The sequence below is a fragment of the Cetorhinus maximus genome, chromosome 22, assembly GCF_964194155.1.
Source record: "Cetorhinus maximus chromosome 22, sCetMax3.hap1.1, whole genome shotgun sequence".
Lineage (NCBI taxonomy): Eukaryota > Metazoa > Chordata > Chondrichthyes > Lamniformes > Cetorhinidae > Cetorhinus > Cetorhinus maximus.
Window position 1 is genome coordinate 1,875,737 of NC_135900.1, and position 24,373 is coordinate 1,900,109.

General features: G+C 45.9%; 1 protein-coding gene across 2 annotated transcripts in view; it reads left to right on the forward strand.

The window, feature by feature from the left end:
• The window catches only part of nav3 (neuron navigator 3), a 473,245-nt gene that overhangs the window by 400,904 nt on the left and 47,968 nt on the right, over positions 1-24,373 (forward strand). For both annotated transcript variants that reach the window (XM_078567625.1, XM_078567626.1), the window contains 4 exons: positions 448-525; positions 18,375-18,458; positions 19,953-20,064; positions 23,954-24,078. In XM_078567625.1, the coding sequence (XP_078423751.1) occupies positions 448-525; positions 18,375-18,458; positions 19,953-20,064; positions 23,954-24,078 (399 nt within the window). The remainder of the gene's footprint in view (positions 1-447; positions 526-18,374; positions 18,459-19,952; positions 20,065-23,953; positions 24,079-24,373) is intronic.

Here is a 24,373-nt window from a genome sequence, read left to right on the forward strand (position 1 = left end):
CACCGACACACAGTAGCAGCAGTGTGTACCATCTACAAGATGCACGGCAGGAATTCACCAAGGCTCCTTCAATAGCACCTTCCAAACCCATGACCACTACCATCTAGGACAAGGGCAGCAGATAGATGGGACACCACCACCTGGAAGTTCCCCTCCAAGTCACTCACCATCCTGACTTGGAAATATATCGCTGTTCCTTCACTGTCGCTGGGTCAAAATCCTGGAACTCCCTCCCTAACAGCACTGTGGGTGTACCTACACCACATGGATTGTAGCGGTTCAAGAAGGCAGCTCACCACCACCTTCTCAAGGGCAACTAGGGATGGGCAATAAATGCTGGCCCAGCCAGTGAAGCCCACATCCTGTGAATGAATTAAAAAAAAGAACCCATTTGTGCCGCTCCTGAGACACTGATTTAAACTCTGATATTTCTCCCTTGCACAATAGCAAATTCGAAAGCTGCGAAGGGAGCTCGATACATCCCAAGAGAAGGTTGCGACACTCACCTCTCAACTTTCTGCGAACGTAAGTTACCTCTTCTATTTAAGAACAGATTTATGGAGTGAAAGCAAGACAGAAACAATAAGGCATTTGGATCCCCATCTGCTAATTCTCCAGTTAAAGGTTCGGGTGATTGCCGTGGTGATGCTGGTATGGAGTGCGGTGGGTGGGAGGTGAAAAACCCACAGGGAGCGGGATTGTGCCTCCTGCTGCTGTAAATACAATGTGTCAATGGGGCGTTAAAGCTGGATTTGTGAGAAAGGCCTTTCTCAGTCTTGTTTAAATAGCTAGGTGCGCGGAGGCATGGACTGACGGACTGGTCTCAAATATAAACTGAAAGTGCTGGAAACACTCAGCAGGTCAGGCAGCATCTGTGGAGGGCTGGACTTTACAGGGGGGGTGTCATACTGCTGACCCCCCCCCCCACAACACACAACAGTCCCCCACTGAGAAGTCCATGGGAAAGGTCCACCCCGGAGCAATAATACCCTGTGTGCAGCAACCAGGTAAGTGTGGGTGGAAGCCCCACCTGCGTTAGCTGCCGGCTAATTGGATTGGCTGGTAGCTTCTGCAGTCCCGGCAACACCAGAGCTCAGTCGTGGGCCCTGCTGGAACTGAACGCAAGCCCAGGATGAAGGCCCCAATGCATCTGGACTCAGGTCAGTCAGGGGTATTGGGCAGGGGGGGAACTGGGCATCTTAGGGAGGGGTGGGGGGAGGCAAGGGGCATATGGGGTTGGGTTTTGCAGTGCAGGTGGAGAGGGAGGAAGGGGGTGTAAAATTCAGCCCCATGCTTCAGGTCAATGACCTTTTATCAAGAACTGGAAAAAGTCAGAGGTTTAACAGGTTTAAAGCAAGTACTGAGGCAGGGGAAGTGGGAGGGTTTAACAATGGGGAAGACTGGAGCAATTAAATGGCAAAAGGGGTCATGGCACAAGGCAAAATAGAATAATAATGGGCCAAGTAAAGAAACAAGAGATGGGCCTAGAGGAGGCGTGAATGGCAACAGCAGAAATATCACCAACAATTTCTGTCCAAAACATTGGGAGCAGAGGTTATGATCTGAAATTGTTTATGTTGATGTTGAGTCCAGCAGGCGAATGGCTAATCAGAAGTTAAGCTCCTGTTCCGTGCTTCTGTTGAGCTTCATTGGAATATTGCAGGAGACTGAGGACAGGGAGGTCAGAGTGGGAGGGAAAATTCAATACCAAGAAGCTGGGAGCTCAGGGTCACACTTGCAGACTGAAAGGAGGGGTTCCGCAAAACGATCACTCAATTTGTGTTTAGCCTCCTCAGTGTCGAGGAGACAGCCTTGTGAGCGGTGAATACATTGTACTAATCTGAAAGGAGTCCATGTAAGTTGCTGTTTCACCTGATGTTGTGTCCCACTTGGGGCTTGGGTCCCTGAACTGCTTCTCTGCTTCTCTGTTGTGTGATTTTGAAAGTTTCCTCCAAGACTCAGGCCTCTCTCACTGCACAGGAAATATGAAATGCAGTGTGTGGATTTTCCAGTTACTGAAGTCAGTGGTGAAGGTGGAGGTAACGGAGAGGGGGCAGTGCCTACAGGAAAGGGCTGCTCCTGGTATGTCCACCCAGAGCTTTACCGATCCACAGTTAACTTGTTTTGCTTCTTGACAGGGAATTATATAGAACATACAGAACGGAAACAGACCATTTGGTCTAATTGGCCCATGTTGGTGTCTATGCTCTAACCCAGGATTAAAATATAACCCAGGTCTAAATGACAAAATGACATTGAGCTCACGTGAGGATCTCACTAGCTGTCTCGAACTCACCTGCTCTTATTGTTGTGGACAGAAAGGGGATTAATTTAAACAGCCCCGAATCCTCCTCTCACAACCCGTCCGTAACCAGAAAGGTGTTTTTGATTTATGTGGTGGTGTGTTTACCCCAACCCTCCAGTTTGGAGTAATCCAATCCTCGAATAATAACCCCACAGCAAACTCAAGATGAGGTAAAATAAGAGGGTCGGTTTATTTTACACACACACAAGATGGAGGGGTTTCGCAACATCCGCCCCTTTTTGCACCCATACAATAAAAGAGGAATAAGGGAAAGAAAGGGGTACAGGGCAAGACCATGATAAAAATAAGAGTTATGTTTTCAGTTGAGCCCAGAGTCCAGAATCAAAGTCCAGTGGTATATTCCTTCAGAGTTCAGGAAGCTGAAACTGCTGTAGGGTGATCCAACTTTCCAGAAGTGAGGACTTCCATGATGGGAGAGGCATGTAGAGATGAATTAATCTTAAAGGCACAGGTACAGAAGCTCCAATGTTCACAGTGTGGATTGAGGTCCAGGCACTTCACCTGGACAGAGATCTTTCTGCTGCTGCCTATGAGATGATAATATGGTTGACTGCCTGGGTTCAGTTCCACACGGAAATATTACAGGTTCCAGCAGCTTGGGGGAGGTCATGTGACATATCTCCCACTTCATCTCCTGGGTGGTGGACAAAGGATGCATTTTCCCAGATCTGGAATCTTGAGGTGTTTAATAGAGGAGTCAGGGGCCCCTTTGTCCTTACAGGAAAGCTAAATACAGCAGATGCTGGAAATCGGAAATAAAAACAGAAAATGCTGGAAAAGCTCAGCAGGTCTGGTAGCATCTGTGGAGAGAGAAACAGAGTTAAAGTTGCGAGTCCGTATGTCTCTTCTTTAGAGCTAAAGAGAAGTAATGTGATGAATATTATACTGTTTAAGAGGGGTGGAGCAGAATAGAAGGTCAGGGATAGGTGGGAGCTCAGGACAGATTGACAAAAATTTCATGGACACAAGACAAAGCGAGTGTTAATGGTCATGTTAAAGACTAAAGGAGGTGATGATAGTGGCATTTAGGTAAGATAGCAAAATGTGTTAATAGTCGAACTAGGGTCAGCACTCTGTGAAAGTAAAATATAAAAACAAGTGACAGGTGGCCCTGTTGTGGGGAGTTTGGGAAAATGGATAAAAAAGGGATAAAAGATATATATATGGAAATAAATAAAAATTTAAAAAATGGATTGAAAAGGGGGTCAAGATGGAAGAGAATTCATGGTCTGAAGTTGTTGAACTCAATATTCAGTCCGGAAGGCTGTAAAGTGCCTAGTCGGAAGATGAGGTGCTGTTCCTCCAGTTTGCGTTGAGCTTCACTGGAACAATGCAGCAGGCCAAGGACGGACATGTGGGCATGAGAGCAGGGTGGAGTGTTGAAATGGCAAGCGACAGGGAGGTCTGGGTCATGCTTGCGGACAGACCGAAGGTGTTCTGCAAAGCGGCCACCCAGTCTGCGTTTGGTCTCTCCAATGTAGAGGAAACCGCATTGGGAGCAACGAATGCAGTAGACTAAATTGAGGGAAGTGCAAGTGAAATGCTGCTTCACCTGAAAGGAGTGTTTGGGCCTTAGTTAGTGAGGAGGGAGGAGGTAAAGGAGCAGGTGTTGCACCTCCTGCGATTGTATGGGAAGTTGCCATGGGAAGGGGATGAGGAGCTGGGGGTGATGGGGCGATGGACCAAAGTGTTCCGGAGGGAACGATCCCTACGGAATGCTGACAGGGCGGGTGGGGGGCGGGGGGCGGTGGGTGGTGGAAGATGTGTTTGGTGCTGGAGTTGGTGGAAATGGCGGAGGATGATCCTTTGAATGCGGAGGCTGGTGGGGTGATAAGTAAGAATAAGGGCTTCTAGGAGGGAGGGGAAGGGGTTAGGGCAGAGGTGCGGGAAATGGGCCAGACACGGTTGCCAATGAACTGACTACTCCACCCCAACATGGCACATGGCTCTGTATTTTGCTTCCAATTGATGGTTAATCATTTCTGTGAAGATTATTTCTGACTGGTGCACTAACGCTGGGTTTAGTTTTTGTAATAAAACCATTTTCAACTGCCTCAAGTTAGTGCTCAGAAATATTTTTTAAAGGAAAATCTTTTGGACTATTTTAAAACAATGCCCAATCACGCTAGTTCATGGCAGATTCTGCGTTACCGATATGCAACTGAGTTTGAGGGGAAAGCCAGGGGAAGAAGATCTTCTCGAAATGAGGGAATCTTAGGCGCCTGGATTCCTGGGTGCACTCAAAGTGGAAACTCTACCCCATTTTTTACCTTTGTTTGGAAGGTATGTGATTATGTAGAATCACCCCCTCCGCTATCACGGCTCTCGTTTCCATCAAAGGAATGAGAAAGATTCCCTGCCCCCACCCCCGCCCCCGCCCCCCACCCCCACCCCCGCCCCCCACCTCCATCCCTGCACCAACCCCCATCCCACCTGGAGCCTGTTGGGAGGCAGGACATCCCTGTAAAGCACAAGGAGTTTGTTTTTTTTGACACTCACTTGACTATCTTTCGACCTGTGAGGGGTCCAGTAAACAGGAGGCGTCAGGGCTGCAGGGTTCACCCACTCCAGCCTGTCGTCATCCTCTTTAACCCATGGAGCTGGTTGGCAGACCAGGTTAGAGCGCCAACCTGAACCCACAGAGGAAAGGTCAGGCCAGATTCTGCTTCTCTGCAAAGCTGTATGAGTCGGACAAGGGGAGAGTTTTGGTGGTTTATTAGTGAAGCTGGAGCCAGACAGTTAATCATAGTTTCATTCATTTCTTGGCGCACAAGTGATGGTAACTGGAGATAGCCAACACCCAATAAACCAGGACATATTTGGAAGAAAATTGAATTTGGATGAATAAGATCACAGCCGGGGGTGAAAGGTCATCACGATCTCTGCTTCTGACTCATAGGATCCTGGGTTGAAGCCCCACCTCAGAGATCTGAACCCATAAACCTATCTGAAACGCCCAGTACAATACTGAGGGAATGCTGCTGTGAGGGGCGGTCAGAACTGAGGGAGTGCTGCACTGTCAGAGGGTCAGTACTGAGGGAGTGTCGCACTGTCAGAGGGTCAATACTGAGAGAGTGCTACACTATCAGAGGGTCAGTACTGAGGGAGCGCTGGACTGTTAGAGGGTTAGTACTGAGGGAGTGCTGCACTGTTAGAGGGTCAGTACTGAGGGAGTGCTGCACTGTAGCATGGTCAGTACTGAGGGAGTGCTGCACTGTCAGAGGGTCAGTACTGAGGGAGTGCTGCACTGTCAGAGGGTCAGTACTGAGGGAGTGCTGCACTGTCAGAGGGTCAGTACTGAGGGAGTGCTGCACTGTCAGAGGGTCAGTACTGAGGGAGTGCCGCACTGTCAGAGGGTCAGTACTGAGGGAGTGCCGCACTGTCAGGGTCAGCACTGAGGGAGTGCCACACTGTCAGAGGGTCAGTACTGAGGGAGTGCTGCACTGTCAGAGGGTTAGTACTGAGGGAGTGCCACACTGTCATGGTCAGTACAGAGGGAATGCCGCACTGTCAGAGGGTCAGACTGAGGGAGTGCTGCACTGTCAGAGGGTCAGTACTGAGGGAGTGCTGCACTGTCAGAGGGTCAGTACTGAGGGAGTGCCTCACTGTCAGAGGGTCAGTACTGAGGGAGTGCTGCACTGTCAGAGGGTCAGTATTGAGGGAGTGCTGCACTGTCAGAGGGTCAGTACTGAGGGAGTGCTGCACTGTCAGAGGGTCAGTACTGAGGGAGTGCCGCACTGTCAGAGGGTCAGTACTGAGGGAGTGCTGCACTGTCAGAGGGTCAGTACTGAGGGAGTGCCGCACTGTCAGAGGGTCAGTACTGAGGGAGCGCTGCGCTGTGATTACTGACGAAGCTCTGGGATGTGGGCGTCGCTGGCTCAGCCAACATTTATTGCCCATCCCTAATTGCCCTTGAGAAGGTGGTGGTGAGCTGCCTTCTTAAACCACTGCAGTCCATGTGGTGTAGTTACACCCACAGTGCTGTTAGGGAGGGAGTTCCAAGATTTTGACCCAGTGACAGTGAAGTAACGGCGATATAATTCAAAGTTAGGATGGTGATTGACTTGGAGGGGAACTTGCAGGTGGTGGTGTTCCCCATCTATCTGCTGCCCTTGTCCTTCTAGATAGTAGTGGTCGTTGGTTTGGAAGATGCTGTTGAAGGAGCCTTGGTGAGTTCCTGCAGTGCATCTTGTAGATGGTACACACTGCTGCTACTGTGCGTCGGTGGTAAAGAGAGTGAATGTTTAAGATGGTGGATGGGGTGCCAAACAAGCTGGCTGCTTTGTCCTGGATGGTGTCGAGCTTCTTGAGTGTTGTTGGAGCTGTACTTACCCAGGCAAGTGGGGAGTATTCCATCACACTCCTAGAGATCACACAGCCACTATTTTGAAGAACAGGGGAGTTTTCCCTAGTTGCCTAGGCCAATTTTTTCCTCCAGCAAACGTCACTATACGAACAGATTATCTGTTTATTTGTATATTTGGGACATCTCACTTTGTGTAAAATGACTGCTGCCTTTCGGTACACTACAACAGTGCCTACGCTTCAGAAGTTCCTCACCTTGGCAGTAGAGTCATTTGGGTTGACCAGGGCTGGTGAAACACGCTCTAGAGAAATGCAAGTTCTAGCCTTGTAGTGATCGTATTGCTGATCCAGTAAAGTAGATTTGTCCAACAATAGTGAGGGACTCAGATATTCCCAATTCCTGGTGCCGGCCAGGAATGCACTCCTGGGAGATTGGGAATTTCTAGCCTCTGATTTTTGTGGGAATCAGAGGGTTGTCCCAGTGAAATTTCCTTTCCCTCCCACCCTTCCCCCGAGAAGCTGTTCCCCTGGCTGGAGAGTCTAGAACCCGGGCCGTAGTTTCTCAGTAAGAAATTGGTCGTTTAGGATGGAGATGAGAAAGTTAACTCTGTTTCTCTCACCACAGATGCTGCCAGACCTGCTGAGTTTTTCCAGCATTTTCTGATTTTATTTTATATTATATGCGAGGAGAAACTTCTTTGAGTAATTCTCTACCCGTGAGGGCTTCGCTGCTCAGTCATTGAGCATATTCGAGACAGAGATCGAGAAGTGTTTGGATACTGAGGGGAATAAGGGGCATGGCATGGGGGGTTGGGCGGAGCGGTGGGGAGAGGAGTGGAGTTGAGGTTGAAGATCAGCTGTTAACTTACTGAGTATCAGAGCAGGTTGATCAACCTCCTCCCACTCCTGCTTCTAGTGTTCTTTTAAAGGCAGTGCGCTGTGTGGCACCCAAATTCTCCGACTATAGGCCCTACTTTAGACAAGGTTCCCTATCTGTAGTCAGAGGATGTCTCCCATGCTGCCTGCCACCTCTTTGACACATTAAGTGTGTGGATACAAGGTTACATCATTCTTCTAAATAGCAGCCTGTCAGAACAAGGGAGCAATGGATAATTGATGGGCCATTTATTCGGCTTTAAACAATATTAATTCAATCAAGAAAATGGTATTTACAACAAATACATACACATGGGTGTTCCAGCCAGTTTGGTTGATTGGTTAAATTGTATAGACAGCATCCTAATGTATAATAGGCTAACCGCACTTTATTTTTATTGCAGAAGAGTTTGAAGTTACTTTAGTTACTTGTTAAAGCTCCCATCCACAGACAAATTGTTCATTTTTGCATGCTGTTTAACTCAACGAAACTCAATTCCACTTGATGTGTTTTAATATGAGCTTGTTTGTGAGGTTAATTCTCTGGCTGGGAGCTCCAATTATCACCTATTAAAATGGGTGTGTACGTGTGTCTAGAATGTCATTTTGTAAAAACAAGAATAAGATCGATTTCCTGACCAGAAGGGAAGGAAAATGTCACAACCTAAAGCGATATATATGAAGTTAATTGTGTACCTCGAACTTAAGTAGCTTAATAAGTACATTGTTACTTTTAATTAATAATACATTTCGAGTTCAATTAGACAATGTTTGCTGGAGGAAGTTTACACATCCTGTGAATCATTTATGTCAGTATCCTTAAGACTACAAGATGTAGGAGCAGAAGTAGGCCATTTGGCCCATTGAGTCTGCCCCGCCATTCAATGAGATCATGGCTGACCTGATAATCCTCAACTCCACTTTCCTGCCTTTTCCCCATAACCCCTGATTCCCTTACTGAATAAAAATCTGTCTATCTCAGCCTTGAATATACTTAACGACCCAGCATCTACAGCCCTCTGCGGTAAAGAATTCCACAGATTGACTACCCTCTGAGAGAAGAAATTCCTCCTTATCTCTGTCTTAAATGGGCGCCCCCTTACTCTGAGATTATGCCCTCTGGTCCGAGACTCTCCCACAGGGGAAACAACCCCTCAGCATCTACCCTGTCAAGCCCCCTAAGAATCTTATGTGTTTCAATAAGGTTGCCTCTCATTCTTCTAAACTCCAATGAGCACAGGCCCAACCTACTCAACCTCTCCTCATAAGAAAATTCCTCTATCCCCAGGATCAACCTAGTGAACCTTCTCTGGACGGCCTCCAATGCCAGTATATATTTCTTCAGGTAAGGGGACCAAAACTGTTCAGTGTTCTAGGTGTGGTCTAACTAGTGCCTTGCATAATTTTAGCAAGATTTCCCTGTTTTATGCTCCATTCCCTTTGAAATAAAGGCCAACATTCCATTTGCCTTACCTATTACCTGCTGAACTTGTATGTTAACTTATTGTGATTCATGCATGAGGACCCCCCCATTCCCTCTGTGCTGCAGCTTTCTGCAGTCTTTCTCCATTTAAATAATTTCAGCTCCTCTATTCTTCCTGCCAAAGTGCATAACCTCATATTTTCCCACATTATATTCCATCTGCCAAGTTTTTGCCTTAACCTGTCTATATCCCTCTGTAGACTCTTTATGTCATCCTCACCACTTGCCTTCCCACCTATGTATGTGTCATTTGCAAACTTGGCGATAGTACATTCACTTCCCTCATCCAAGTCATTAATATCTTGGCAGCACTGATCCCAGTGGCACCCCACTAATTACAGGTCACCACCCTGAAAATGCACCCCCGTATCCCAAATCTCTGTTACCTATTCGTTAGCTAGTCCTCTGTCCATGCTAATATACCACACCCAACACCATGGGCTCTTATCTTATTAAGTAGCCTTATATCTGGAACCTTATCGAACACCTTTTGGAAATCCAAATATATTACATCTACTGGTTCCCCTTAATCTATCCTGCTTGCTGGTTCCTCAAAGTGAAACTTGGGTGGTTTCTATATCCAGACCCTAATTCTAGTTTTACAACAAGTCAATAAATTAAAAACCTAACTCCTCCTCCATTAACATGTAAGATTGTACAAAATGCTTCACAGAGCTGTTACAGGAATCAAAGGAAAAGGGAGGCCTTCAATCTTCTGGAGGTAGAGAAGGAAGTAATGAGATGCAAAATTGAGAGAGTGCCATAGTGTGAGGTTAAAATAGCTAAAATTATCTCTCTCCACATTGACCAGATTCACCAAAATGTTCCAAGAGCTCCTAGCTTTCGATAATGAGGAGATATTACATTCATTAGGTTTGTAATTGCCTGGAATATAGATGGTAAAGGGCTGATTTGATTGAGGTTTTTAGAATTGTGTAAGGAATTGATAGAGTAGATAGGGAGAAACATTTCCCATTGGTGGTTAGAGTCCAGGACAAGGGGACATCACCTTAAGACCAGAGTTCAGGAAGGAAGTCAGGAAACACTTTGTCACACAAAGGGTGGTAGAAATGTGGAACTCTCTAACACAAAAAGCAATAGATGTTAGCTCAATCAATCATTTGGAACCTGAGAGCGATAGAGTTTTGCGAGACGTGGGTATAAAATAACATGGAACCAAGGTGGCTAATTGTTGTTAGGATACAGCTCAGCCATGGTATCATTGAATGGCAGTGGAACAGGCGTGTAGGGCTGAATTCCCTCCTGCTGTTCCTATTTCCAGTATTCGAACATTCACTGGGAAATCCCCTGCTCTCTGTGAAGCCCACCTTTAAATTGCTGTAGATAAATTCTGACCATAGCCATTGACTAGGCTTGGCATTGAAGCTACGTCTGCTCGCCAAGTGAATGAAGCAATCGAACCCAGCTCATCCACAACATCAGTATTGTCGAGCTTGTCAATAAGTTCCACATGCTGCATCGTTAAACAAAAACATGTCAGCAAAAAAGAATAGCTTCTGACTTGATGAAAAATCCCCGGAGAAATTTAGCATATGGAAGAGGTTTCTTTTAAATAAGTTTTTTTGCTTGATAATGCCAGGCATTGGGAAATTCTAGAATCTTCTAAACTCCTCTGAATTTACTGAAATATTCTAACCTTTTAATTTCTTCTCACCCGGCTTATTTTTTTGACTCTAGTATTTTTATTGACCTGATTTACCCAATTGTTGTAGCTTTTGAGATGATCATTTTCACACAGATTAAATTATTAAAGTATTATAAATGTCTAGCAAGGGGCCACACTATAGGACCTGTAACAAGCCAAAATGAGACATTGGGCAGAATTTTCTGCCTGTCGGGCGGGCGAGCCTGATCCAATCTCCGGCGGGCAGGGAGCCAATCCCCACCGGAGAAGCGGGCCCCATCCCCATTTTACGTGGGACGGGCCAACTAAGGCCCACCCAGCGTGATGTCCGACGGGAAGTGCTATGCGTTTCCTGTGCGGGCGGGGGGGATTCCCCAAAAGCGAGATTGTGCTCTTTCACGCATGCGCACAACAGAGCGCACATCTCCCCGAGGCTAAGTGCTGCCTCAGGGAGATCGCTGACACTTTTAAAAACGTTAAAAATAGAAAAAAAATCGTTAACATGTCCCCCTCATGTGACAATGTCACATGAGATGGGAAATGTTCAAAAATTACACTAAAACTTTATTAAACTTTTTAAATCCCTACATGAAACCTTATCCCGCCGCTGGATGAGGTTTCATGTTTTCTCTATTCCCCGCCGGGGCTCCTGCCCGACCCGCCAACCTTAAGGTTGGACGGGCAGGTCCTTTAATTGTATAATTGATCCTGTCAATGGCCTCGATTGGCCATTGACAGGTCGACGGGCGCACAGCTGATTTTGCTGCGCCCACGCCTTCCTGAAAAATTAAATGGGGCGCGGTGATGTCGGGGGTTCCACCCAATGTCACTGCGCGTCATTTTATGCGCTGGCGAGCGGGCCCCGCCCCCAGCTCACCGACGGTAAAATTCTGCCCGCTGGCTGGGATTTTCCAGCCCCGTCATGGGTGGGACCGGATGCGGGAGATTCGGTGGCCCAGCCAAAAATCCATTGAATTTCGGCGGGACCGGACAATCCTGGCAGTGGCCGGGGCCGGGGCCGGAATATCCTGCCCGTTGGCCCTGATATTTATGGGAAGGCGAGAAATGATTGTGGGGGAATCCCGGTGTCAGTACCACATGAATCAAAACCCATTTCTCCCAGGGCCAGTCTCTGAGCTACGCATTCATCTCTCTAATCTTATTTACCCTACGCCAATTTCCTCGTGGCTCAGATAACAATCCAGAGATTATTACCCTTGAGGTTCTGCTTTTCAATGTAGCCCCGAGCTGCTTATTCTCTCGAAGCAGAACCTCTTTCCTAGTCCTACACATGTTGTGTACCTACGTGGAGCACGACAACTGGATCCTCCCCCTCCCACTGCAAGTTCCTCTCCAGCCTTGATCAGATATCCCAAACTCTTGTACCGGGGCAGGAAGCACAGCCGGCTGGACCCCCGCTCTCGGCTGCAGAGACCTGTGTCAATCCCCCTGACTATACTGTCCCTTACATTCCTGCTAACTCTCCCCGCTTGAATGGGTTCCTGGTCCATGGTGCCATGGACAGTTTGCTCACCCACCCAGCAGCCCCAACATGCGTCCATACAAGCTGCAGGAATGTCGAACGAAATGGAATTTTAAAAAAAAATGATAATGAGGCCTTGCTGTTATATTCTGTTGTTGTGAGAATCCTGGTAATGGCCGAAAATTCAAAGTCCCGAGCCCCGAACCCGATATTTCCCGTCGTCCTGGGGTTGGACTGGAGTTGGGCTGGGGTTGGTGCGGGCACGATTTGCAGAGGCAGCCGGCCACTCCAATCACCAGCTGAAGAACAGGGAGTGTGGAATCCGAAGTGTGCAGATTTGAACAGGTTAGAGGAGGTCTGAACCTGTGGGATGCACTTGGATAGCCAGCACACCCCTGTGGAGAGATAAGGTATCCCTTCGGGATTGTTAAAAAGTGATCATAATTATGCACTTTTTACACACAAATCTGTTGGAACTGTCCAGCTGTCAAGGAAATGGTAAAGAACTGTTCAGTTACCAAGGAAGTGGGAAAGAGCTGTCCTGTTTTCAAGGAACTGTCCAGCTGTCAAAGCAGTGGAACTCTCTTACCCAAAGAATGATGGACCAAGGATCATTGAATATTTTTAAGGCAGAGGTGGATAGATTCTCGACTAGTAAGGAACTCAAAAGGTATTTGAGGCAGAAACAATAATAGAGTGGGGGCCACCATCAGATCAGCTGTGATCTTATTGAATAATGGAGCAGGCTCGAGGGGTCAAATGGCCTACTCCTGCCCCTAATCCATATGTTCGTGCTTTCATATTTCTTACCTGGCAGGCTGACCACACGAGGAGTTAGAGCAGAGGAGATCAATGCAGGAATCGGGAGGTGGGGTGGGAAGGGAAAGATCGCTGGGGTGGATGAGGGGGTTTGCCGGAGTGGAAATCGGGAGAAAGGGAGGAGCTCGGGATTGTGCGTTGGGGAGGGTGGTGTGGGCCGAGTGAGGAGAGGTTGCTACCGCCTGATGGTTAACCAGCTGGGAGTGTGTATTTATGGCAGCAGAGAACTCATGCTCCTTCTAGCTAGCAAGCACTGCTCTACAGAGCACGTACCTTCTGCAGTCACTGTTCCCATCTCCATCTTGCTGCCGGGTTTCCAGTGCCCTGGGAAACACAGACATCAACTGTTCCATTTACCTCAGGCTCCTAGCAGCACTGTGGGAGCCTGAATTAAATATTATAATGAAGTCTGTCCTCTCCACCAATCGAGCTGGTATTGTGGCTCATTTATGCTTGCTAGAAGCGACACATATTCATACGCAGGCACCCATTCTTGGCAAACAAAAGGAATATGTTGAAGCCTTGTGCCTTTTTTAAATTTCCGGGGAGCTTGGGGAGCCTATAGTTCCTTATCGCTTTCTCCATGGTAATGCCTTGGCCAATCAGAGTTGACTTGCCAACCAAGTTGACACAATAGAGTTGAGGCCACAATCAGATCAGCCAAGACCATTTTTCTCCTGTCGTATAAATTGTTGTGATTGTTTGAGATTTGACGTTCTTGTCTTTGTCCTGATGAGTGCAGGATGAAAAGCTTTGGCAACATGTCTCTCTTTTCAACGATGTCAGTATTGATGTCCAGAACTTATCAATAGGTTCCACACTCCACATCATTAAACAAAAACATGTCAGCGAAAAGGAATAGCTTCTGAGCTAATGAAAATTCTCTGGAGAAATTTGGCAAATGGCAGAGACATTTCTTAATAAGTTTCTTGCTTGATAATACCAGGCATCAGCATTATGATGTGCTGTGCCAACCTTTGGCGTTAAAGCAGCAGCGAGCATATTAACGATGAGTTGGACTCGTATTTCTCGATTTTAAATTTTTAATCTCTAGCACTGTCCCATTGATTGTGGGATGTTAACATCAACCCTGCTGAGTTTATAAAAATAACGAAATCATTTGTGAACCATTTAGTGTTTTGGAGATGAGGATGTCTGTTTGAATTGAATTCTATCAGAGAAAAGACTGAGGGCTTATTTGTCAAGAGATTTGCCAAAGAGCTGAGTGAGAGAGAATGTGCTGAGGTTTTAGGTTGTGGTTCAGCTGTAATGCGAGAAAATCCCGTTGGAGCTCCAGTTGCCCAGATTCCTATTCCGTTTTGGCTATCCCAAACCATTAATGCTTTGTCGGAGATCCAGCTTCACCCTCAGTGGTCTCTGGCTTATTAAGCAACAGTACAAAGCCTGCTTGCATTGTTGTAAAGAATGGTTTCTTTTGATGAGGAGCAGGGAGTGTTCTCTGTCAGCACAGGGATGTAATTACATACCTCTCACCAAGAACAATTCAACAGTGATGATAGACCTTCTGACATAAAACATGTCTCTTCTCCAGAACACTTCCAATTGATGTCATTTTTATAAGGTACCCGAGAATGACAGTTTCCTCCTCTTTTTACAGTTGATGTTCCATTTGGCAATAGTCGAATTGACAGAGAAAGTTATTAAGTTGTAACGAGGCATGTCATTAGCCTGATGCATAAGTGCACTTGAGGTTCTGAATACTGATGTAGTCTGTGAATAAACCTGCTTTCTGCTACAAGGAATTCATGTCCTTTTTTTAGAGGCTTAAGGTGATCTGAGACTCTGTGTTTGGAAGTGGGAAGGATTCCAGATTTCTGATTTGCCTTTTGTCCATGAAGCCAGGATTTTTCATGGCACTGGAGCTGCCTGCCTCCTGGTGATTGACTTTGTAAAGCTTCCCAGGGTATATTTGCCAAAGTTCAGTATTCCCGCCTGTAGTTGGGAGCACATTGTTGGCCAGGCTGTGTGTTCGCGGGGGATGGGGGAAGGCAGTGTGTGTGGAATTGCCAAGCTATTGAGGAAGAAAATTGCCTGAAACAATTAGAAAGGGCAGATAGCCTCAAACATTAGCAAATTGCCTAGTCCTGAAGTGGTAAAACTAGCAAGCTTTAAGGCTCCAGTGTTCTAAAATTAATCGAAGCTTTTGATTTACCTTCTTAAGGTTTCTGTTTTCTTTTTTTTATTCATTCACGGGATGTGGGCTTCGCTGGCTGGGCCAGCATTTATTGCCCATACCCTCTCCTAGCAGCACCAAACTTCAGTTTCCACAGAGATAACCATGTAACGCTGTCATAATAACTTCATGCATTTGGGGATGGCACTCTGAATATTGATATGAATCTTTCATTGGTGCCGGGATTCTCGTTCTGAATATTCGAAATATTAGGGGGAGGTGGTGGCAAGGGGGAGGTGTTGGCATAGTGGTATTGTCACTAACTAGTATTCCAGAGCCCTAGGGTAATGCTCTGGGGACCAGGGTTCGAATCCCACCACAGCAGATGGTGGAATTTGAATTCAATAAAAATCTGGAATTCAAAGTCTGGTGATGACCATGAAACAATTGTCAATTGTTGCAAAAATCCATCTGGTTCACTAATGCCCTTTAGGGAGGGAAATCTGCTGTCTTTACCTGGTCTGGCCTACATGTGACTCCAAACCCACAGCAATGTGGTTGACTCTTAAATGCCCTCTGAACAATTAGGGATAGGCAATGAATGATGGCCTAGCCAGTGACACCCACATCCTATGAACGAATAAAAAAAAATGACTGGGCAGTGTTGGCGTACTGCTCCTGGGGTATGGGGTTCCCCAGTTAACTGTCAGTCACCATCAACTGGTGCATTCTCCATGGCAATGTCTCTATCAATCCGAGCCCACTTGCAAACCAATCGGCAGTCTCTTTTCATTCAGTACAAATTGTTGTTTTCCTCTTATACTGGGATTTCAAGTTCTCTACTACCAGACGACTATTTGTAACTTATTGTGTTTACAAATGTATGTACTTAGGGATTGATTACATCTAACAACTCAAGAAAGTGGCAAGGAGCATCATTCTGCAATAAACAGCAACTGCAGAAAACTGACCATCTTGGCTTATACTTGAGAATCGTATCAAATCAAAATATGTCAGCTTTCTTTAAAAATGTGGTTGGAAAGATGAGCTAGTATTTAGGAGACAAGCAACTTGGCTTTGAAATGACTGTAGATTATAAAAGGGAAAGAGTATGGGGGGTGGGGGTGGAGTAAGGAATGAGTAACCATCATGTTTTTAGGGGTTATAGGAAGACATGGGTTATAATAGGGATCAATATCAATTGTTGTATCCACTGGTTGACCTAATACCTGGAGCAAATATCTATTAACATCATTTAAGAAACTTATTGGTGCCATATTTTATTTCACAATGACGGTTTGAAAGGAGCCACCACTATAACGATGGGATTGTGTCAATAACCTTCACCTTGAAACAACAGGAATGACAGAAACATTCCAATCACTTGGGTCATTTCTGTAAACGTACCTTAGTGTAGAGCCTCTCCATTGCATCTTGTGTTAGCCCTATCTCTGACCCACGCTTCTGTTCAGCAAAAACCCAGGATAGGGGATTCCAGGCTTGTGAAAGCACCCACAATCATTTGTTATTATGTGAGAGTGACTGCCCTTGACATCAAGGCAGCATTTGATCGAGTGTGGCATCAAGGAGCCCTAGCAAAACTGGAGTCAATGAGAATCAGGGGGAAAACTCTCTGCTGGTTGGAGTCATACCCAGCACAAAGGAAGATGATTGTGGTTGTTGGGGGTCAGTCAACACAGCTCCAGGACATCACTGCAGGAGTTCCTCAGGGTAGTGTCCTTGGCCCAACCATCTTCAGCTGCTTCATCAATGACCTTCCTTCCATCATAAGGTCAGAGTGGATACGTTCACTGATGATATCACAATGTTCAGCACTACTGGCAACTCCTCAGATTCTGAAGCAGTCCATGTCCAAATGTAGCAAGACCTGGACAATATCCAGGCTTGGGCTGACAAGTGGCAAGTAACATTCGCACCACACATGTACCAGGCAATGACCATCTCCAACATGAGAGAGCCTAACCATCGCCCCTTGACGTTCAAAGGATTAGAATTTTAAAATGGAGGTGTTGCTGGACTGGGAGCCAACAAGCACAAGGGGTGATGGGTGAATTGGACTCGGTGTGAGTTTGGATTGGGGTAGCAGAATTTTGGAGTTTCACTTGGAGTTCACTAGCTAGTGTCCCACCGAGACAGCAGGAAGAATTCAAAAATCTAAAAGGAATTTGTTTCTCTTCCATATTCTCTTGTTTAAATTCTGTGTTTTTCTTTAAAAAATGGACAAGCAGCTGGACTGAAAATGGCTGCCACTGACCACATGGTGGCAGTTCTGGAGGTTCCTGGGCAGTTTAAAAATGGACAAAGGCTAACGCATCAAACCCCTGGAATGTAACATTCTTTGCATTGTATAAACATTCCAGCCAAGCCAACACAAAGGGTAGTAGGTGAGACATCTGCACCAGCCAGATATAGACAAAGGCAGAACTATTTGTGACTCTTCATCTCCAAAGTTGCGCTAAAGGCGCTACATTTACCTTTTCAAAACACAGTGGGTTTTAACAAGCAGCCGCGTTAGCTGGATAGCTCAACCCAAAAACCACTCTGTCACAAGCAAGACTTGAGCTGTTTGAATTGCTTTAATTATACAGCTTTTAGATTCCATCTTCAGTCACTCAGCAGAGAAGCAGGACCCCAGGCTTAGCAGTCTGCCTCTCTCTACTATTTACCACCTAACAGGTAGCAGCAGAAAGAGTTCTGTCCAGCTAAATTTCCTGGCCCTCATCTACACTGTTTTACTACTGGAACATCTGAACTCCTGTGTCTGTGCCTAGAAGACTAATTGATTTCGACATGCCTTCTTCCATCCTGGAAGTCATCATTTCTGGAAAAGGGGATCACCCTGCAACAGTTTCAGCCTCTGAAGGAATACATCACTGGACTTTTTGATTCTGGACTCTGGCCTCACATGAAACCATAATTCTTATTTTTATCGTGGTTTTTGCCCTGAACCCCCTTTCTTTCTCTTATCCCTCTTTTATTGTTTGAGTGCAAAAGGGCAGACATTGCAAAACCCCTTCCTGTGTTTTGTGTGTGTGTAAAATAAACTAACCCTCTTGTTTTACTCTATCTCGAGTTTGCTGTGAAGTTACTAATAAAGGGTTGGATAACTCCAAACCAAAGGGTTGGGGAAATTACGCCACCATTTATAAAGGGGGAAATCAAAATTCAAAACACCTTCCTGACTTCCCGATCTCGGTTATATCATTGAGAAGAAACAGACTGCAAAGAAGAAACTGGTACATTTTGATGCAACCATTTTCAATTTTGATCCTATATTCACAGGCTCACCTCGTGGCTGCCTTTGAACAGAGCTTAAGTAATATGACCTCACGGCTGCAGAACCTAACCATGACAGCAGAACAAAAGGTGGGTCATGTAAAAAATCTACTCTTGTTTCATGGAAGTTGCACAACAATCCTGGGCAGCCTCTGCAGTGTAGTGGTCACTGAACTGATTGCCACAAGTCAACTAGAATGAAAGATTCTATGTTTTTAACCTTGAAAAATCTATTTTCCCTGCTGTGTGAATTTTCAATTTAACTGACTGACCATGAGCAAATACTAACTGCAGATTGAAAGAAGAAATGTAGAACTGAAGACGTTTACAGTGCAGAGGATGTTATTCATCCCCTTGTGTCTGAGCTAGCTCATTGTTGGAACGCTCCAAAACTCGTCTCAGTGGCCAGGGTTTTGGCTACCGAGGTGGATGGCTCCAGTCAGGAAATGTCTTGACTTGCTGAATCCGCATTGGTAGAATGGCTCCTGGGGCTGTGTGTGGGATTGATTTGGGCCTGCCGACTCAGAAGCAGAGCGTCAGCAGTCACAGTGACAGCTGAGAGCTGAGGCAGGCTGATTAAAATGTCTGCCTTGGTCATCAGGCCTTCATCCCAGTTGTTTAAAAGACTGTTAAGCCCTCTCTCCCTCACCCCCTCACACCCCCCCTCACCACCCCACCTACTACACATGCCAACTCATACACCCCACTCACTCATACCCTCCATGCTAACTCCTGGTTCTTCCATGCCCATTCATCCAGTATACACTATGCACAGAATCAATGACCCATCTAGTAACAATTGCACGTGTGGAAATGCTCAGAAAACAAACACCCATTCACAAAACTTATTTTGAAAAAAGAATTGCTGTTGCTACAACCCTATAAAAGTGTCAATCAGACAGACTATTAAAATCTCAATCACAGTCTTCAAACAGTTAACACCTCCTAATCTTGTGCAAATAAACATTGAGACATTGTCAAAAGATATCACCGAAATAACAACTTATTATAACCACTTAAAAATGTAAATCAAGCAAAGTCAACAGTTCTTGTCCAAACAGAACTCTGTCCTGGGATAACCTTTCCATGAGTTGGTCTCTCAGTCAAGCATTCATAATGAGATCATCCAGTTCTAGTGAGAGAGTTCTCATGCTTGTCCCTGATTTACAGAGTTACAGCATGAGCGCTGGGATCTCTGGTTATGTCTCCTGGGCTGTTTGGTTTGTATATTAGAATTTCCTGCAAAGATTTAATTTGATCTATGTTTTTTTTACATGCCCTCACTGCCAATAAGCCTTACCAGAGGTTTTATCTACTGATAGCAGATTTTTATTTCCAGATTTTTTTTGAAACTGAATTAGAATTCTCAAACTGTTCATGATTGGATTTCAGATCCTCCCGATTATTAGTCCGGTAAAGCAGTAATTTAAATAGGTGAATATTGGGCATGCTCGTGAGCGTGAATTTCTTACATGTGTGATCCCAAACATCCGTTTGGGGCTGGGGTATGTGGAAAAAGGAAATGCTGCCGGTATAACTGCGGTAAAACAGCCATCCATTTCTCTGATTAACTGTTTGCTGCAGGAGTCGGAACTAACTGAACTGAGAGAAACCATTGAGATGCTGAAGACGCAAAACTCTGCAGCTCAAGCTGCTATCCAGGGAGCGCTGAACGGCCCAGATCACACAAACAAAGGTACGGACTATGAAAACGTGTGCAAATAGGAATGTTGGGAGTAGGGGGGGCGCCACTCATCGCCTCAAGCCTATTCCGCTGTTTAATTAGATCGTGGCTGATCTGCATCTCAACTCCATTTACCTGCTTTTTCTCTATTTCCCTTCATACCCTGACCTTGCAAAAACCAATCAATCTCAGCCCCCAGCATTCCCAGCCTCCTGGGTGCAGAAGGAGTTCCAGTTCTTCATTACACTTTGTGTGAAGAAGTGAGGCCTGACATTGTTCTGAACAGTTTGCTTCTAATTCGAACATGAATGGCCAGTGTGCTGGACTCCCCTTAGCACAGGAAATAATTTCTCCGCACCTACCCGGTTGAATTTTTAAAATATTTTAAACACGTGATCCCTGACATCTCTCAGGTGAATCAATGAATTTCTACTACACGTTCAGCATCATCACCTACCCTATTGAGTCATTTTAGTAATTTTAAACGAAGTTTAACGCTTGTAGATCATTTATATAAGCAGATACTTTAATTTATTATTGAAGGCCCTCACTGAAGTAAATGTGTCGTCCCCCAGGATCATGAATCCTTTTGAAAATGAATCCTTGTCACTGAGCCCTTTTGCCCATGGCTCTCTGAATCTGAGATTGAAAACTGTGCCAATGTATAAATAGCTTCCCTGCTCTTAGCTGGTCTGCTTGTAGGGCTCTGAGACATCAAGAGATTCCCAGGTTGTAGAACTGCCCTTGTTATTGGGTTGGTAACACATGCTGCAAAATGGAGCTATATTTCTATCGCTTTGTGCAGTGAAACGTCCCAAGCTGCCTCACAGCAGAAATTATCAAACAAAATTTAACACCGAGCCACATAAGGTGATAGTAGGACCGGTGATCAAAGGCTTCGTCAAAGAGTTAGGTTTTAAGGAGCATCTTAAAGGGGGAGGAGAGAGGAGGAAAGGCAGAGAGGGAGGGAATTCCAGAGTTTAGGACCTAGGCAGCTGAAAACTTCCCTTCTCTTCTTCACGTTCACTCTTCTGTTAGGCCCTGATATTCGACACCCTCCCTCCCCTCCCCTCCCCCGCCTTCTCAAAATTGTCCCAGCGTCTCAATGCCTGAATTGTGGTGGTCTGGGTCATTTAACAAACACACAGCCCCGCCTGCAGCTGTTTGGCTGCCATCAGCATTGACCTGTCAAAGGAAATAAAACACCTTGGCCGGGATTTTCCATGCCCGCTGGCATCGGGTGTGTTCGGTGGCGCGAGCGGACAATATGGCGAGAAGGCCAAAAATCGGTTTCATGTCAACGTGAAACCATTTGCGATCACCCACTCAGCCCGCCGATCATGGGCTGTGTTCCCCACCATCGCACGTCATTGTAATACATTAGCATATCATTATCAGGCCAGACCTCCAGACCCATCCCCCTCCCCCCGACCCCCGGCCCCCGCCCCATGATGGATCATCTGCCCCACCGACGTGTTTCACAACAGCATATATAAGGCGTGCACTTGGTGGGCCACACATAGCTGGGGACTTGGAGGTTTGTTTGCTACCTTGCTTTGATCAGCACTCACGGTCTCAGCGCCAGGATTCACACACAGTGCCACATCACCTCAGGTCTCTACCTACCAGACCAGCCATATGTGGATGGCTTTTCAATGGCTGCAGGGTTAGGGTTTGCTTGGGGAAGAGGGAGAAGTGGCCTCAGGCAAGGGAAGAGGCTGCAGGGTGAGGGCTGTACTGGGGAAGGGGGGTATCCCAGGGTGTGTGTGGGGGTCACATGTTAATCTGTGCAAGTGGCCTCAAGATGGTGAGGGCTGAGGAGGCAGTTTCCAGAGGAGATGAGGCCAGATGGAGATGTGAGGGTGTGTGTGAGAGAGTGAGTGGTGATGTCCCTTGAGCTGGCAGTGAGTGAGATGTCAGTGAATGTGTGATGGGGTTGAGTGGATGAGTTTAGAGTGATGAGATGGTTGCCTTAGCTGGCTGTATGGATGAGATCATTCATCCTCCATCTCCATTAGATGACCAACCTTTTCTGCGCAGCATTGGCACTGATCCCCTTTGCCATTGCCTACCAAGCCGGAGTGGTGATGTTGCTGCCCCTCCTGCATGCAGAACAGGGGTAGAGGACATCACAGCGGGCTCCCCCAGTGTCCAAAGGGCACACAAGGGCCTCAGTCTTCTTGTCCTTTTAGGCCATGTCTTTTTTGCTGCAGACTGGGGCTGGAAGCACTGAGCGTGGCTGTACTTTAAATGCGATGGCACAGCAGGCAGATGGGAGCTCACCCACCATGGAAATGGCGTGTTTCCCATAAATAGTGCGGCGGGTTTAGGATGATACGGTGTGAAAAGCTATCATTGTGGCCAGCGGGTAAAGCGTCGTTTTTCCCGCCCGCTCCTGCACCTAGTGCAAATCTGGGACAACTCTGCCCCTTGTCACTAATTCAGTGATCCACCAATCAGTGGAAATAGCCTTTCCCAATTCACTCCAAGAGTCTTCATCATTTTAATAACTTCACTGAAATCTTTTCCTAGCCTTTCTTTGATTCAGTGGGAAGAGACAAGTTCCCTAACTCTTTCCTCATCTCTATATTTCTACGTTCTTGCCATCATCCTGGTTAGTCTGTGTTGAATGCTTGCTAAGATTTTGATATCCTTTCTCTGATGAGGTATATAAAACAGTGCACAGTATTCAAACCACAGCTTAACTAACCAATTAAATAAATTTACCATGAATTCTTTAGTTGTCTACTCTATGCTCCAGAATATGGAACCCAAAACTATAATTATTAGTTAACATTTCAGGTCAATAAGCTTTCAATGTTAACTCTGTTTCTCTATCCACAGGTCCAGCCTGACCTGCTGAGTATTTCCAGAAGTTTTTACTTTTATTTCAGGTTTACATCATCTGCAGTATTTTGCTTTTAAAGTACAAAAATTTGCTCATTCGTTCATGTATGTATGTATGTATGCTCTGTCCAATCCCTTTGGCTCATTGTCTGCTGATGTTTCATCCTGAGCCATTTTCTTGGCCAATTTTGTCAGTGATGGTCCACACTCAGGGGCCGGGCGAGGAGGCAGGTCCCAAGCCGACCTTTGTTGGAACAGGAATTGAACCCATGCTGTTGGTGTTATTTTGAATTGTATGCTAGCCATTTAACCAACTGAGCTAACCCAGTCCCTACAATGATTAGTGGTCCTTTGAGTTTTTCTCTCTAGTTTCTATTAAGGTGAAAATATGTCATCCTGCACACTTATCGTCTCATCAAACTTTGTTGAAATGAAAACTCAGCCATGTCCTCCCCTACGTATTGTTTTACTAGAATCACCAAGCCTTTGTAAATCCTCACCTCCCTCAGCCTCCTCTTCCTCCTAGGCCTTTACAGCCAGAGCTGAATATCACAGGATAAATATTTAGGGGCATAGGAGCAGGAATAGGCCACTTGGCCCTTGGAGCCAGCTGCACCATTCAGTAAATTCATGGTTGATTCCGGATGTGGTTTCAGCTCTGTTTTCCTGTCTGCCCCCAATAACCCTTTACCCCCTTACCTATCAAAAATCTATCTAACTCTGCCTTGAATAAATTCAAAGACCCGGGATGGGATTTTCTGGGCCTGCCCACCGTGGGAATCATCATGGGAGGGACGGGACATTTGACGGGCCAGCAAAAGGCCCGTTGACTTTGGGTGGGAATTTCCAGTCCTGCAGCAGGCGGAATGAGAAAATCCTGCCCCCGGCCTCCACTACTTTGTGGGGAAGAGAATTCCACACACCAAAAACCCTTCCTTGACTTCCTGACTTTATCCTTTCAAACTTTGCCGATGCCCTCCTCCTCCCCTACCCTCAGTTTATCAATAATAGAAACTCCCTCAGCGCTCAGAATGTCAATCTTTTATCTTACTAGATATGCGGATTAAAAGGCAACATTCATCAGACAGTGTTTCAAGTATCAACAGTGCGACCAGCCATTCGAGTATCGGGAGCGCAAATGACATCGATTCAAAGAAAAAGAAGAAGAAACAGAGTTGGGTAGGTTTGATTATTTATGGTATAAATTTGTAATGAATGGTTTGGGTGCACATCTGTTTGAAGAGTTTTCCAAACTTCATATGTGCTCAAAATTTGACAAACTAAAATAGCAACATATCAATTTGTTCAAAAAGACAAACGGTTATTAGATTGTAGAAGAACAAGCGAAACTTATTTGCTTTGAGTGGTTTTTGTCCATTTCTCTTTAGATAGGAGTTCATTAACACTTTCAACACTGCAGCAAAAATAAACCAAGGTTGGTCATAGTCAGCTGCCTTTGTTGTTGACAATCATC